This window comes from Anabrus simplex, chromosome 1 (assembly GCF_040414725.1).
Source record: "Anabrus simplex isolate iqAnaSimp1 chromosome 1, ASM4041472v1, whole genome shotgun sequence".
Taxonomy (NCBI): domain Eukaryota; kingdom Metazoa; phylum Arthropoda; class Insecta; order Orthoptera; family Tettigoniidae; genus Anabrus; species Anabrus simplex.
Window position 1 is genome coordinate 675,960,933 of NC_090265.1, and position 15,866 is coordinate 675,976,798.

Consider the following 15,866-nt stretch of genomic DNA (forward strand, 5'->3'; position numbering starts at 1 on the left):
TATTAGTAGAATCTTTTTAGTGGTTATGAAGTTGTTTTCTGTAAAAATGTTTGTGCTTTATTGATATACAGTAGAAGTCCGCTATAGCGAGTACGGCATATAACGAGAACTCCGTTATAGCGACGTTTTTTTCTGTCCCTTCAAAATTCCTATATTAACCTGTATATTGTCCTTCGGTTACAGTGAGAACCCTATCACTGGCGCATCCGTTATTACGAGCGATTAAGCCTGCGCGATTTTTTCGTTACCGATATTTATGCACTCCAGCGATGATATTGCATGCGATCGATTACATTCGGCATCGTTTCCTCGCTATGTGCACTAGCGATTTCTCTCGTCTACATTCGAAGGCGATGTCGGTGTCGATTAGTAATATCCGTCGACAACTGTTCCGTAAAGAAAATTCGAAATGAAAGAGAACATATTTTCGTAATAAATGCGTGAATAACGTGTCCGATAACGGTTGTTAACTCGTTAAAAATTAAGGCTGACTAAACGACCGCTTAACTTTGAGGCTAAATACTGCAATTAAGTAAGAATGGGATACACCTCGAGATATGGCAGAGTGCTTAATTGATTTCATATGTTAGTTTGTATTTTGTCGCGTCTGGTTAAATTACGGAAAGGCTATTATGAACATTTATAGCGAGAAAGGTATAATTTCTCTACCGGCGCTTGAAGTGTGTTTTCATCATACGTATAGTACGGTTAAGTTAGGATACGTGACGCTGTTTGAATAAGAAAACTGAAACGTTTGCAACAAAATGCGATCGATCATCTTCGGTACCGGTACAGTACAGTTTTCTCACTTTGTGCATTTGCGAGCTCTCTTGTTGACATTCAAAGGCGATGTTGGAATTGATTAGTAATACCCATCGACTGCTGTTCTCTATAGAAAATTCGAAATGAAAGAGGATAACACGTTTTCGTAATAAATACGTAAATATCGTGGCCGATAGCAGTTGTTAACTCGTAAAAATAAACACTGAATACACGATATCTTAATTTTAATGTTATATACAGAAATTACGTAAGAATGTCATACACCTCAAGACATGGCAGAGCGCATCACTGATTTCAGAGGATATTTCATATCTTCTCGCGTCTAGTTACGGCTATTTACATGTAAATTTTTCACGAGGAGGTTATTTCTCTACACGCGTTTCAAATATGTTTTCATGATAGGCTACATATACGGTTAGGTTAGGTGACGCTGTCTGAAGAAGAAAGCTGAGGTGTTTCCCACAGAGATTTCTGGAGTGATACCGTATTTCTCCGAATCCAAGACCTATTTTTTCTCAGAATCTCATGCGAAAACTCAAGGGTTGTTGCATTCGCGGCCTAACAGTAAGCTAATGGATACCTCTGGCAACTACCGCGGTAACCGCGCTGCTTGTTTTCACACGCGCACAGAACTCATTGACGACCGCTTCTTTACTACACATTGCTACCGGTTGTACAGCGTACATTGTGTTTGTTTCTCAAATCTGCAGAATGGCATCAAATCATGCGACCCTTCGAATACTTAGAAAATCCATGGCTACTCAGTGGCAGAGTCATAACGCGTCTATTGTACTTGACGCTTAGTAAAATTAAGGTTTATAGACAGCAGGAATATTTTCGTGATGAATAATCGTATTGTAATGGTCCACAACAAGGACGCTTTAAAGAAGTCGATGATGAAATTGTGAGGTATGTGCACGAAAAACGCAAGGGCGGTTGGCCATACCGTGGCGCAATAAACTCGTTCCTTGACTTTCAACGTTCGCGATTAGGCCTATACATCGCTAGCCGGTTATATCTGACGCTGCGTAAAAGTAACATTTTTATAGACGGCAAGAATCATTTCCTGATGGATCGTTGTATTGTAGAGACGCATGGAATAGGTATTGCCGGAAAATTTTTCAACGAGTTCTCTTCGGTATTATGATGCCAATGTTAAGTGAATGGTCCCTAAACCCGCGGAAATAAAGAGTAATTGTGCAGCTGCAAAAAAAAAAAAAAAAAAAAAAAAATACGGTGTGACGAAAGTCAATGTTCGGCGTCTAAAAATAGTCTAAAATGCGTAGGCCTGTACGATTTTACAAACTTGTTTTTGAGCCTGATTAAAATTTTTTGAAGGAAAAAGTGGGGTTCATATTGGATTCGGAGAAATACGGAACTATTTTTTTTCAGAATGAAATTAAACATACACTTTCATGTAGTATCGGATTACGAAAAATAACAAACAAGTAAGCCGTAGTGTGGATATCATCTGCGGAAACGCAAGTTTTGAACAAACTGATTGCCGTTTCATACCGATTTTAAAGTGCATGAAGGGTTTTCCGACTTTTATACAAAATCGGGTATAACGACAATCCGTTATAGCGAGCAAATTTTTCGCAGTTATGAATTCTCGCTATAACGGACTTCTACTGTAGTCACTTTTGTCCATTATTATGATAGCATTCCCTTTGTCGGCTTTTGTTATTATTAATTCCTTATACTGTATGTAACTTTTTTCTTTAGTTTGTGTTCTGTGTTGGGTTTAATGGTTTGTTGTTGATTAAGGGTAGAAGATAGCTTGCGTTTGACTTCATATCAGACCTCTTCTTGTATGTTTATAGGTAATTTATTAATGGCTAATTCCGATTCAGCTATGATGGAAATTAAATTATCACGGTTAGAAGGATTACCCCGATTATGTTTAGGTCCCCTGCTCAGCACATTGAGATCATTGACATCGAGATTGATTTTACTTATGTTGACTACAGGTTGGTGAAAATCATATGGCTTTATGTTGTTTGGGGTGTTATGTTTGCTAAGTGTTGTTTTTGAAAGAGCATTCCATTTTTTGTCAAGTGTGTTTTGTTTCTTTAACAAAGTAAGGTTCTGTTAGTAATGTGTAATTGGAAGGACGTCCATTCGAGGGGGCAAAGGAGATTGGAAACTTCTAAATGAGTTTCATATAGTTTGTGGTTCAGAAGAGATTTCTTTTTGTGAAGAAATTTGATTTCGTCTTTAATCCACAATTTATCTCGCAATTTTTTGCTGTGTTCCTGTAAGTTTTCTTGGTGAATTTTAAAAATTTCGGGGTTAAGTTATTGATCAAGCATTTTAAAAAAACCGTAAGTCTTGCCCTAATTTGCAACCTTTATTTTGAGATTCTACCTGCCTGGATGGAATTTCCATTACAAGATATTAGAATCATTCCGTATTGACGGTTTTCACTTTACAAAGAAAAAATTAAATGTATCCTCCTAATTCAATACAAAACATAATTCCATCATTAGATAAAGCAATAAAATTCAATCATGTTTCGACTCGTTTGAGCCATCTGCAGTGAAATAAGGGGGAGTTCAAGTAGCCTAATCTACATAATACAAGCTAAAAATGTGCTAAAAACATGATGAAGGAACAAATTAAAAACAAAAGAGATAGACGGAAATAAAAACAATAACAATATACAATATTTACATCACTAGATTGAGCAATAAATAACTTGCTGAGACAAAAGTGTTAATATAAACCATAATTGAATCCAAAAAATGTGCTATACCTAAGAAAATAAAAGAAAAGAAAATAGACGGAAACAAAACAATAAGTGCTAAAAGTGAGGTTGCGGACCTCTTAGACTAAAATTATTTTCGTTTGATAAAAAAACGGGACGAATCACTGTGTTGAAAATTCAGGCTTTGTAGAAACACCGTCCCGTGAATGGCTAGGAGGGGAGCGAAAAAGCTTGAGAAACCAAGTTTTGAGAGGAGACAACATGCCAGGTGAAATGTATGTTATAAGTGATGGAAAAACGCCGATGAATTTAAACATTTTTAGAATAGCACAGCTTCTCAGTTTTGTCGCTGCCCTCCCGACCATTTAAAATGAGGCGAACACACCTAGCCAACTTTGGAAATAATCTTCGAGAATAGGACTGCTAAATTGAGAAGATATTGAGAATGTTGCTATTTTATGCAGGGGAGTATCTTCTACCATAATGCGGCATTCTGTTGGCATAAAAGGAATTTGTTTCATCAATGTCAAGAATAATCCGAGAGATAATGAAAATGTTAGTGATGATGATTATGCACAGCAGGAAATTACGTGTGATGTACATAATAATAGTAATATAAGTGAATGCACTATGAGAGACTTTGTCTCATTACCAAAAATACCGAGCTCGATAGCTGCAGTCGCTTAAGTGCGGCCAGTATCCAGTAATCGGGAGATAGTGGGTTCGAGCCCCACTGTCGGCAGCCCTGAAGATGGTTTTCCGTGGTTTCCCATTTTCACACCAGGCAAATGCTGGGGCTGTACCTTAATTCAGGCCACGGCCGCTTCCTTCCCGTTCCTAAGCCTTTCCTATCCCATCGTCGCCATAAGACATATCTGTGTCGGTGCGACGTAAAGCAAATAGCAAAAAAAAAAATTACCAAAAATTGATGCCTGTCTGGCCATCAGATGATATAGATGTTGATTCCTATAGGGAACCTGAAATATTTGTCCCGAGTGAGTAAATTTGTAATACCAATATAATTGGTCCATTATTGGACATATTGCATTGGCACTGCCGGTGGTTCCAAGTAGCCTACGTAATGGCCTCCACGGTATGCACTAGCCTCGGGTCTTGGTGAGTGTGCTATTTACCAACTGATGAGCCCAACTTAGCACACTGGGGCGAAACGCTGGTAACCAGGAATGAGTTAGGTGGAAAATTTATAATGTCCAGTAACAGACCACTTATATTGGTATCAGTCAATTGTTACCGGGCGATTTGGCCGTGTGGTTAGGGGCGCGCAGCTGTGACCTTGCATCCGGGAGACGGTTCGAGCCCCACTGTCTGCAGTCCTGAAGATGGTTTTCTGTGGTTTCCCATTTTCACACCAGGAAAATGGTGGGGCTGTATCTTAATTAAGGCCACGACCGCTTCCTTCCCACTCCTAGTTTTTTTAAATCCCATTGTCGCCATAAGACCTATCTGTGTCGGTGCGACGTAAATAAAAAGAACAGTTGATTGTGGCAAGACATTCCCCGTATTTTCCTAGTCGTGCATGCTTTGTTAGTATTTGATACACATTTGGCAAGTGTGATAGCTGATTGCCTTCTCACCAAGGCAGGTGTGGTAAAACTGGAGGTCCCAGGGCTGTGAACATAATATCAGTGGTCACATAAAACTACATGCTTGCTTTTGTTTTAATACACTTATGCAGTTGGACTACATGCCTTTAGAAATTGAACTCCAAATATAATAGATGTCAAACTTCCATGGTCTGTTAACTTACTGTTAAGGTTTTGTTTTGTTTTTTCTTCAGGTTGGAGCATGTTGTTGTGTTATGCTCCTTCTGTACTAGTTGCTCATTTTTCAAGGAGATTTCAATATTTTTTATCAAAGCAACTAATGCATCCATAATCGATTTAAGGTCTTCATTGTGGAATGGCCACCTTTGTAGCTGATTTTAGCTAGCTGGGGAGATCGAATAGGATTTGCCTTGATAAAATATATTGCAATGTATTCGAAATGCTGGCAACCTGGACATAAGGTACATAAAACAATAACATGGTCCAACCCCTAAAAAAGGAACTTTATGTATGTATGTATGTATGTATGTATGTATGTATGTATGTATGTATGTATGTATGTATGTATGTATGGTGAGTACTTACTCAGCCTGAAGGCTGGGTGGATGGGTGTTGTCGAATTGGTCCGATGTTTATAGAAATTTGGAGATTAACCAATTAGTGGGGTTGAATTGATCCAACAGTTAGTACAGGGGATGGGGTCGAACTGGTCCGACGCTAAAGATGCCTTATTATCTGATATATTATACCAACTGTCCGAATAAAATTATACAGGACAATATAGTACCTGGGTAAATATATGTGGCAGCCTTTCGGCCTTGTCAAACAACTTATTAATTAAGAATATTTACTGCTTTTTTCTTGAACATTATTTACAGTTTCAAGTAATTCTTAATGTGAATGAATAAATGAATATTGGATTAAAGCCACTATGTTTATTTAATGAAGCCGAGCTTTCAGCCAAATTGCATTGGCCTTCATCAGGGCAAGTTAAATTATGCTTCCGACGGTGAGGAAAGAAATTCAAAGAAGTCATGGAAGCCATGGCCATACTATCCACGGCCTACCCCACTAATAGGACTCGAGGATCGCCGTGCTGTAATTCATCGCCCTCTGTCAACGGTTTCGTGTCGCATCCCGCAGTTTCATGGTGGTGTTATGCATGTATTTCTGCAGTACAGGTCTCCATGTATTTGATAACTTGAAGCCGTCTCCCCAGTTGATGTTATTTGGGCGCAGCTCTATCTCTATGGCTTCTCTTACCAGTTGAGCATAGAAGTCTTTTACAGGCGCAATGACCTTCGCCCATTCAAAGAGGATTTCATGGTCTGTACTGTAGAAATGTTCTGCTATGGCAGACTGGCTTATGGCATTCTCTGTGAAGGATGAAAGAGCGACATTCTTTACCGATCTAATGTGTTCTTTCACCCTGGTGCTGACAAGCCTTTTCGTCATGCTAATATATGAGCAACCACAACCGCATGGAACTTCATACACGCCCGGTGTTTCAAGATGATTTTTTTTTTTTTGAATGGTCAAAACAGGGATTTGAGCTTCCGCCACTTTTGACTTGATTGTGTCTTGTTGCATTTTGAATATTTAAATCGCTCAAAAACAACTAACTGAAAGCCCCTCTCGCTTAACATGGAAAACAGTGTACACTTCTACTACTGTAGTAATAAACTACACTGAGACTGTCTGAGAATTGACACTGAGTCTAGAGAAATTAGTCAGTTTTCGAGGGGTTGGGGCTTAGGCTAGTAACCCATTCGGAAATTCCTGCCCCTACCTGCCAGCTACCCTTTGGAGCAGATCAACCGGAACCTTTCGTTATGGAACAAAAATATCTTTGGAATGTTTTGACCATTGGACCAGTTCTGTACTACCCGGTTGGATCCTCAACAGCTCTGCCATCAGTTGTTATCGACCGGAAGCTCAAATCCCTGCTTCGACCATTCAAAGAAAAACCACATCTTGAAACACGGGCGTGTATGAAGTTCCATGTTGTTGTGGTTGCTCATATATTGGCAGGACGAAAAGGCTTGTCAGCACCAGGGTGAAAGAACACATTAGATCGGTAAAGAATGTCGCTCTTTCATCCTCCACGGAGAATGCCATAAACCAATCTGCCATAGCAGAACATTTCTACAGTACAGACCATGAAATCCTCTTTGAATGGGCGAAGGTCATCGCACCTGTAAAAGACTTCTATGCTCAACTGGTAAGAGAAGCCATAGAGATAGAGCTGCGCCGAAATAACATCAACAGGGAAGACGGCTTCAAATTATCAAATACTAGGAGATCTGTACAGCAGAAATACATGCATAACACCTCCATGGCACAGCGGGACGCGCTCACGAAACTGTCGACAGAGGGCGATAAATTACAGCACGACAATCCTTGAGTCCTATTAATGGGGTAGGCTGTGGATAGTATGGCCATGACTTCCACGTTTCTTTGAATTTCTTTGCTCACTGTTGGAAGCATAATTTAACTTGCCCTGATGAAGGCCAATGCAATTTGGCTGAAAGCTCGGCTTCATTAAATAAACATAGTGACTTTAATCCAGTATTCATTTATTTATTTACGTTAATACTATGAGCCACGAAAACCTACGGTCATTAATCAAGTCATTCTTGTTCCTGAGTGATAGGAGATTTTTGTTATCTTTTTTATACTGGTATGAAGCACTCATAAGCTGTCAAGAGCTTTGTGGACATTGCCAGCACATTTTGGATGAGGAGGAGGATTTTTTTCTTTTAGCATAGTTCAAGTTTCTCCTCACTTGTTTGACATTATCACGAGTGATATTGTCGCAGTCGCTCTTCTTATCACTTTTGCAGGAGGTTCCATTAATGTTTCACTTGCCTTGCATTTCACACTGTTAGTAATGTAATGTCTATTTAGGTCAGGACATGGTTCATGGGTATGCACACCAACAGTATTTAATAGAATGTCACCCGCACCATCTGTGAACAAATGCGTCAAACACCCCTTTCTTTTAAAACATCGCCACTTTTGACTTGATTGTGTCTTATTGCATTTTGAATATTTAAATTGCTCAAAAACAACTAACTGAAAGCCCCTCTCGCTTAACATGGAAAGCAGTGTACACTTCTACTACTGTAGTAGTAAACTACACTGAGACTGTCTGAGAATTGACACTGAGTCTAGAGAAATAAGGCAGTTGTTGAGGGGTGGGGGCTTATTCTAGTAACCCATTCGGGAATTCCTGCCTCTACCTGCCAGCTACCCTTCGGACCAGATCAACCGCAACCTTTCGTTATGGAACAAAAATATCTTTGGAATGTTTTGACCATTGGACCAGTTCTGTACTACCCGGTTGGATCCTCAACAGCTCTGCCATCAGTTGTTGCAGATGGAAATAAGGAGTGAGGCAGTGTCCCCTTGCTTTCCTTACCGAGCCAGAGGTTGCTACTGCATATAGTCTGCCAAGCCCACTGAAATGCGCGCACCAACCAATCCTATAAGCAGCATTTTCATGCCATTCATAACAGAGACCGACTGCATAGGAAATGGTGTCTCTGGCATTCCTCATACCTCAGTCACTTGCATATTGTCAAAGCTATCGTTTGGCAGAGGTGTGGTGATAGTGTGATGGTGGCTTTAACAGAAGGGGCTTAGTCATGTGATAATACTACAGAGCACATTAAAGGCAGAAGGATACAAGGAAATTTCAACTAGCTGTGCACTGTCTCCAGTGGAAGATTAGTTCAGAAATAAATACTCTCTGCCATAAAGCGGGTTCTGTTTGTGAATGGGTTGTGGAAAGTAAAGTTCAGAAAATAGACTGCCCTGCCCAGAGCCAAAATTTCACTCCAGATCCCAGTGGCCAACATCACTAACTATGCTTGCAGATTAAATGGTCTATTATCTCTAAGACAATCCAATGCCTGGTAGGCAGGCTTCCCTGCAGAATTCGAGCTGCAATAAAGGCCAAGGGTGTCTCACTCCATATTAATGTCTGAGCAGCACTTGGAGGACAGTTTCAATTAGGTGTCCAAATACTCTTGATTGGATTATGTATCTTAACAGCATATCAAAGGACATGTACAAAACCTGAGAATGACAGAATATCGTATCAATATCCTTCACTATTAATGAAGTTGTCTAGTATTTTACTAAGAGATTGAAGTGATAGGGAAGATGCCATTTGAATATCACATTTTGAAGAAAATATGCTAGTGTTACACCCTTCATAGTATCAGAACTGGTTGGATATGAGTGGTAATCTGATGATTCCTTATTTCCAATAACTTACATGAAGCATTTTTTTTTTCATGTTTCCTGCCTGACTGTCCCTTTTCAACTCTCCTTTTCTTTCTCGACCCTGACACTATTGAATTCATTTTTACCTCTTTATATCCCTTCTCTAATGTATATTCCTTGTTCATCAAACAGTTAGGACATTTCATTCTGATGCCTTCAGAAACTGGGCTGATAAATTTAATGGTAAGATGTTAGACCTAAGCTACAATCAGTGATCTTTTGTTTTATAGGTTTAGATTCCTGTAAGTGGCTTCTCTCTGATGGCAGATATAAAGGTGATCAAGAATGGCAACCATATGGATGTATGATGCATCAGTATACCCAGACGTAAGTATTTTCTATTAGTGATCTTTATTATCATAACTCTGTTGGTGACAGAGGCATAGAACTTTTGAATCTTAAAATGCAGTATAGTGTAGATGGAGCGCACTATTGCCAAATCAACTTGTGAAGATCGTGCTCGAGTGTAGCTCAAGCAGTGTGTCATAGTTACACATTTAAAATTTAAAGTTCATTCATAAGTGGATATTTGAAGGATGGTGAATTAAATACACCGGCCCCGCAATGTAGGGGTAGCGTACTTGCCTCTTATCCAGAGGCCCCGGGTTTGATTCCCAGTCGCGCCAGGGATTTTTACCTGGATCTGGTGGCTGGTTCGAGGTCCACTCAGCCTATGTGATGCAATTGAGGAGCTATCTGGCGATGCGATAGCGGATCCAGTCTAGAAAGCCAAGAATAATGGCCGAGAGGATTTTTGTTGTGCTGACCACATTGCACCTCATAATGTGCAGGCTTTTGGGCTGAGCAGCCATGGCTCTTCGGGACGGTTGTGCCAGGGTTTAAAAAAAATATTAAATGCAAATTACTTTAACCATTGACGTTACTCTCAAATAGCGGATTTAAACCTTCTGTTTTTCCTGCAAGGACTGATGTTCCTGCTTTGGATGAACTGGATTTAGGAGATGAAGTTGAGAAATGTCTTCTCTTTTTTTTCCCACTAGTATAGGCCACTGCCTCCAATCTTCGCACCTCTACCACAAATCTCACAATATTTCCCGTTTTAATATACCGTTCTCAAAAGATATTTGTTTTCTTACACAACCATTCTATACTGTCATCTTTTCATCAAGAAGCCGCCGGCAAAGGTTCCAACTTACAGGAATGATAAGCGGCATTATCCAGCTTCAGGTGTGGTGGTGGTGGTTATATAGTGTTCTAAGAGAAAGTGCAACTAGGCAACCATCCTCTATTAACACTAAATGGAAAAGGAAAGAGGTCCAACACTAAAAAAATGAAGGTATCAGCAAAAGAAAGGGAAAGGTCACTAAGGGCATGAAAATGAAAGACTCCCTAGGCCTCGGTAACATTATACCGTCGGGGTTGGAAGAGAACAAAAGTTGACAAAGGGAGGTCAGGTAACAGCAGGGAGCCTGACGCGAGTAAATGGAGGCAATGTCAGACTCACCTAGGGGAATTGTAGTCGCCAACCCACACTCCAAAGTTCAGAGCCCCTAGTCCCCCTACCTGTCATAAGAGGCGATGTGTTCTACCACACCTACGCACAAGGGAAAACATGTTCGGGAGTGTTCGGCAGCAGTTGTTCCTCAAACCACTTCTCATACATTTCCCCATTTTCTCACGGGTGTCTGATGTATTTTTTGGCATAAAAATGTTGGTTCAGCATTAGGAATAAAGATATTAATTACCCACGTGAACCACGCGAATCACGGTCCTCGGCCTTTTGGAGTCTTAGGTCCCGAGTTCACCCCTTCGATAGCAGTCTGCCGTGTACTTTTCACCGTCGTATCCTTCCATTTTTTGTTACTATCTGCCCAACATTTTCTCAGAATTAGTCACTGTAAATTATATATTAATTTTGTGGCCTTAAACATGTTATCCCCCTTAGATAGATATCTTTGCCTCCAATTAAAAATCTCATTGGTTTAAATGAAAGCTACTTATTACCCCGTCTTAAGTAATGGAAGCCTATATCATGCAAGAAGTAATATACCGTAGTTTTGGAAAATTGTAGCAAAGAATTGTTTCCATTTACCCGAGTCAAAACAGCGTTCAGTTTCGGTAGTATGTTTCTAAATAAGAGAGTGAAACCACCCGACGCACTCTACTTTGCACTATATCATATTTCATTTTTCTTGTAATTTTTTTGCGTCCTTTTTTTTTTTCTTAGCGGGAGTTCGCGAAGCACCCTGTGTGTGTTCATTCGCTATGGCATAGATTGTTCTCAACCTGTAGCTGTAGCTGATTCACTGACTATGCTATTCACATTGTGTCTTTAAAGACATAATCCAGGACACTCATAATACTGTGTTCCTTCCTCCTGAACTTACCTTTGGAACTTTCCTTCTTAATTTTAAGATCCATTGTACACTATTCTGCCTTTGTTCTTTGAATTGAGAGCTCCCACACACAAGCATGAACTCGCAAACTACACAACTCAAGAATTTTACATCTATTGCAGATTTTTGTTTTATCAATATTATACTACAAACTGAACACAGCACTGCATGCAACTGTCTTATAAATGCCCACCACTTGTGAGATTCCTAAGGGCAGTTGAGCCAGCCGAGTCACCTGTGAAACCAAAACTAAGGAGACGTTCTTCCTGTCATAAATTAAGAAATAAGTGAGATAAGGACTTGGGGGTCATTTTAAAAATAACTTCGATATTCAGAGACCATTTGCCTCACTTTGACCCATCCCCATGTAAAGTCAATACCAAAGACTTTGGGCAGCGACTGAGTTTTTCGTGCTTGCGCTTAAAAATCTCTGAGCACGGCTGAATAGAAAGAACATAATGCATTTTCTTATCATTAAAATATAAAATCAAACCACATTGAGCTGAAATATTTCCTTACCAACAGTGAAAACATTACAAACATAACGAATATAAAATAGGGGTTATAGCATGATAAGTTCCATCAATGAAGATTTTGCATTTGACATAACTGTCCATTATATTAAAATTTTCACTCTCAGTTAATTTTTAACATTACTGTGTTAACAGCATCAGATCTGGCTTGAAATTCTGTACGTAACTCAATATTCACCCATTTTAACCGATAACATACAGTACACTAGGCATTATAGTATTAAACTTTATTGCAGTACTTATATATATATACATATATATATACATAGGTATATGTGTTTATTTATTTTGTTTTAATAGTAAAAACCGAAAAGGATAATCAGCACTTTCGTAATGTTCGGTAGCTTGAAATTAATAATATATCTCACATTAACCTTAATTTTTGCCTCAGCTCAAATTCCTCTGCTGTTTTACCATCAGTCAGCAAACAGATGTCATCTGAATTTTCCACATTTTATTGGTGAGAACATTTTGCTGCTCTAAATCAACTCCTTTTGTTTTCATCAATGCCAAACACATATTTCTGAAACATCAAATTTTATCTCCACACCTGGCTTCTTGTTTTCTTCTGCATGCAAAATTACACTAACTTTAAAACCAGCTGTATAACTGATGTATTTACTGCCATTCTCTCACTGATCACTCATTTTTGTAACAGAAGATAATGGCAAACATGCTCACAAAACAATTAACAGTCACATCAAAATGGTAATAAAGATTTTTCATCATATTTTTTTTTCTTACTGGGGAATTTGTTTTGTGCTTTTATGACTTTTATTGTTATATTGTAGGCCTACACATTGTCACAAAAATGAGCTTTGGCAGCATTTTCATTTTTTTTGAGCTGTAGCGAAAATTGAATTTGTTCTCTCGCAGTTTTCAGGTAATCCAAACTATTTGAAAATAAGAAAAATTATTTACAAGATGCTTTATGTCGCACCGACACAGATAGACCTTATGGCGATGATGGGATAGGAAAGGGCTAGGAGTGAGAAGGAATTGGCCATGGCATTAATTAAGGTACAGCCCCGGCATTTGTCTGGTGTGAAAATGGGAAACCATGGAAAACCATCTTCAGGGCTGCTGACAGTGGGGTTCGAACCCACTAGAGCTGTACTTTAATTAAGTCCTGCCGCTACCTTCCCAACGCTGGCCCTTTCCCATCCTTGCATCGCCGAAATCCTTTGATGTGTTAGCGCAACGTCAAAAAGAAAATGTAGCAAAAAAATTATTGCCCATTATTTTTTATCTCTATTAGAGTCCATGTATCAACTAAAAATGCCAAATACATTCTTTTTTATTATTGCTTCTATAGTTGTTAATTAAAGTTTGTGTTTTTATAATAAAACTAGCTGATGTACCCCTGCTACGCTGCAGAATTCTACATTGTATACAGAATTCCAGGTTAGGTAGTGTATACATTGTGAGTAAGATTGTAATAAATTGCATAGCTCTTAACGTTACCCTAGAAACGCGACGGGGAAACCACCAAACCTTTTTTATGTGAAGACTTAGTTAGGGAACTTTCATTGTAATGGTAGGCCCTCTTGCCTACCGTCAGTCACAATCAAATTTGGGAATTTTCATTATAATGGCAGACACTCACTCTCCACCTGCCTTTTGAAATCCTCAGAAAGACTGCCTTAGTGGTTTTCCCAAACTGAAATCAACATAGAAAATCAACATAGATCATTACAATGACGTCAGTAGGAATGTCGCGATTAAAAGCCATGTTATCAAATGAAATACTCGATCAAATGAAAAACAGACATTTTCACACTTTTAACGAACAGTAGTACGCTGCCGGTCTAACAGTCCAAAGTTCCAGAGCTGGAACGACCAGGTCGCAGACAGTCGTGAGCCGTGAACACTCTTTGGCGGGGGAGGTGAAGAGTGGAGAGTCCCAGGGCAAAAACTACGTCTCCTTACTCTCTGTTTTCTAGGAGTACCCAAAGAGTTGGAAAATCTCAATTCACTACACTGGAGGGGGAATATTTATCTGACCTGGAGGCAAATGTTTCTTCCAAGCCAGAGGAGAAACCCCCTCTTGGCTGCTAATTTGGAATAAAATGAATATAAAATCAATAAAGGTGAAGAGGAAGAAGCTTTTTTTAAGAAATGGCTCATTTCAGGGTTGAATTTTGAGTTACTTAGTGAAATGTGTTGCTGTAATTTGGAATAGGCTGAAATTGTAATTCTAGACCAGTTCATAAATGAGCCTCTGCCATTATTCCATTAATTGTGTACACTGATTAATCCAATTAGTGCATCAGAGTAGGGATCGAATAGCTGGAAATACTATGACGAGCCAGCGTGTTACGTACCAGCAGTATCGGAAAATGTATGAACCAGAGGAATGTAACTCCCCTGCTATTTCCCGCCAGTATTCAGGCAGGCTGTTATACTCGGTACGCAGCAGTAATCCCATCTATCGGAGATGAGTGGCAGCATAAGAAACAAAGAACATTACAACAAACAATGGTCAACGTAATGTTATTGTTGATCAATTTTATGAGCTTTCGATATTGTAGACCTTCACATTTAGTTTTCTTCAGACTCTCAGATACCACTCTTATATCATAGTCGGTATGGTAAAACTGTACAAAACATAAATGATCGAAAATTGTATTCTCTATAAATTTTGTTATGTAATGTTTTTTGATAGGACCAATAACATAGGTATTTAAGGATTAAATTTTAGGCATCTTCCCCTAAACTACCATTTCATCCTGGGTGAATAAAATTGTTTATTTCGTAGACTGTAGTTTCTTATTCCCCAACTCTATACCAATTTTCATCCAATTCTGTTTACTCATTTTCTCGTGGCTTGCTGTTGATATGGACTTAGCAACAAAAGTACAAATTCATGAATATCTCTGTTATCATAGCCGGTATAACTTTTTTTGTTTCTATTTGCTTTACGTCACACCTACACATTATCACAAAAATCAGCTTTTGCCGCAATTTTTTTTTGAGCTGTAGCAAAGATTGAATTTGTTCTCTTGCAGTTTTCAGCTAATCCAAACTATTTAAAAATAAGAAATTTACTCAAATTATTTACAAGATGCTTTATGTTGCACTGACACAGATGGGCCTTATGGTGACAATGGTATAGGAAAGGCCTAGGAATTGGAAGGAAGTGGCCGTGGCCTTAATTAAGGTACAGCCCCGACATTTGCCTGGAGTGAAAATGGGAAACTACGGAAAACCATCTTCAGGGCTGCCGACAGTGGGGCTCGAACCCACTATCTCCCGATTACTGGATATTGGCCGGACTTAAACGACTGCAGCTATCGAGCTCGGTCTATATAACTTTAGTTGAGCAGTATTTATCGATAGAGCCACCAATAACATAAATATTTGAGAATTAAATTTTAGGCCTTCGCCTAAACTACAATTTCCCTCAGCGTGAATAAAATTATTTATAGCCTAGATTGTAGTGGCTCATTCCCCGACTTTACATACCGATTTTCATTAAATTATCTTAAGCCGTTTTCTCGAGATGCTTGTACATACATACATACATACATACATACATACATACACACATACACACATACATACAGACAGACAGAAATTACGGAAAAGTAAAAAGTGCATTTCCTTGTTACTGTGGACACGACCGATACAG

At 39.1% G+C, this 15,866-nt stretch overlaps 1 protein-coding gene across 1 annotated transcript in view; it reads left to right on the forward strand.

Moving 5' to 3' along the window:
• The window catches only part of LOC136872044 (N-acetylneuraminate 9-O-acetyltransferase), a 191,061-nt gene that overhangs the window by 8,689 nt on the left and 166,506 nt on the right, over nucleotides 1–15,866 (forward strand). The window contains exon 2 of the mRNA XM_067145876.2: nucleotides 9,576–9,672. Coding sequence (XP_067001977.1) covers nucleotides 9,576–9,672 — 97 coding nt within the window. The remainder of the gene's footprint in view (nucleotides 1–9,575; nucleotides 9,673–15,866) is intronic.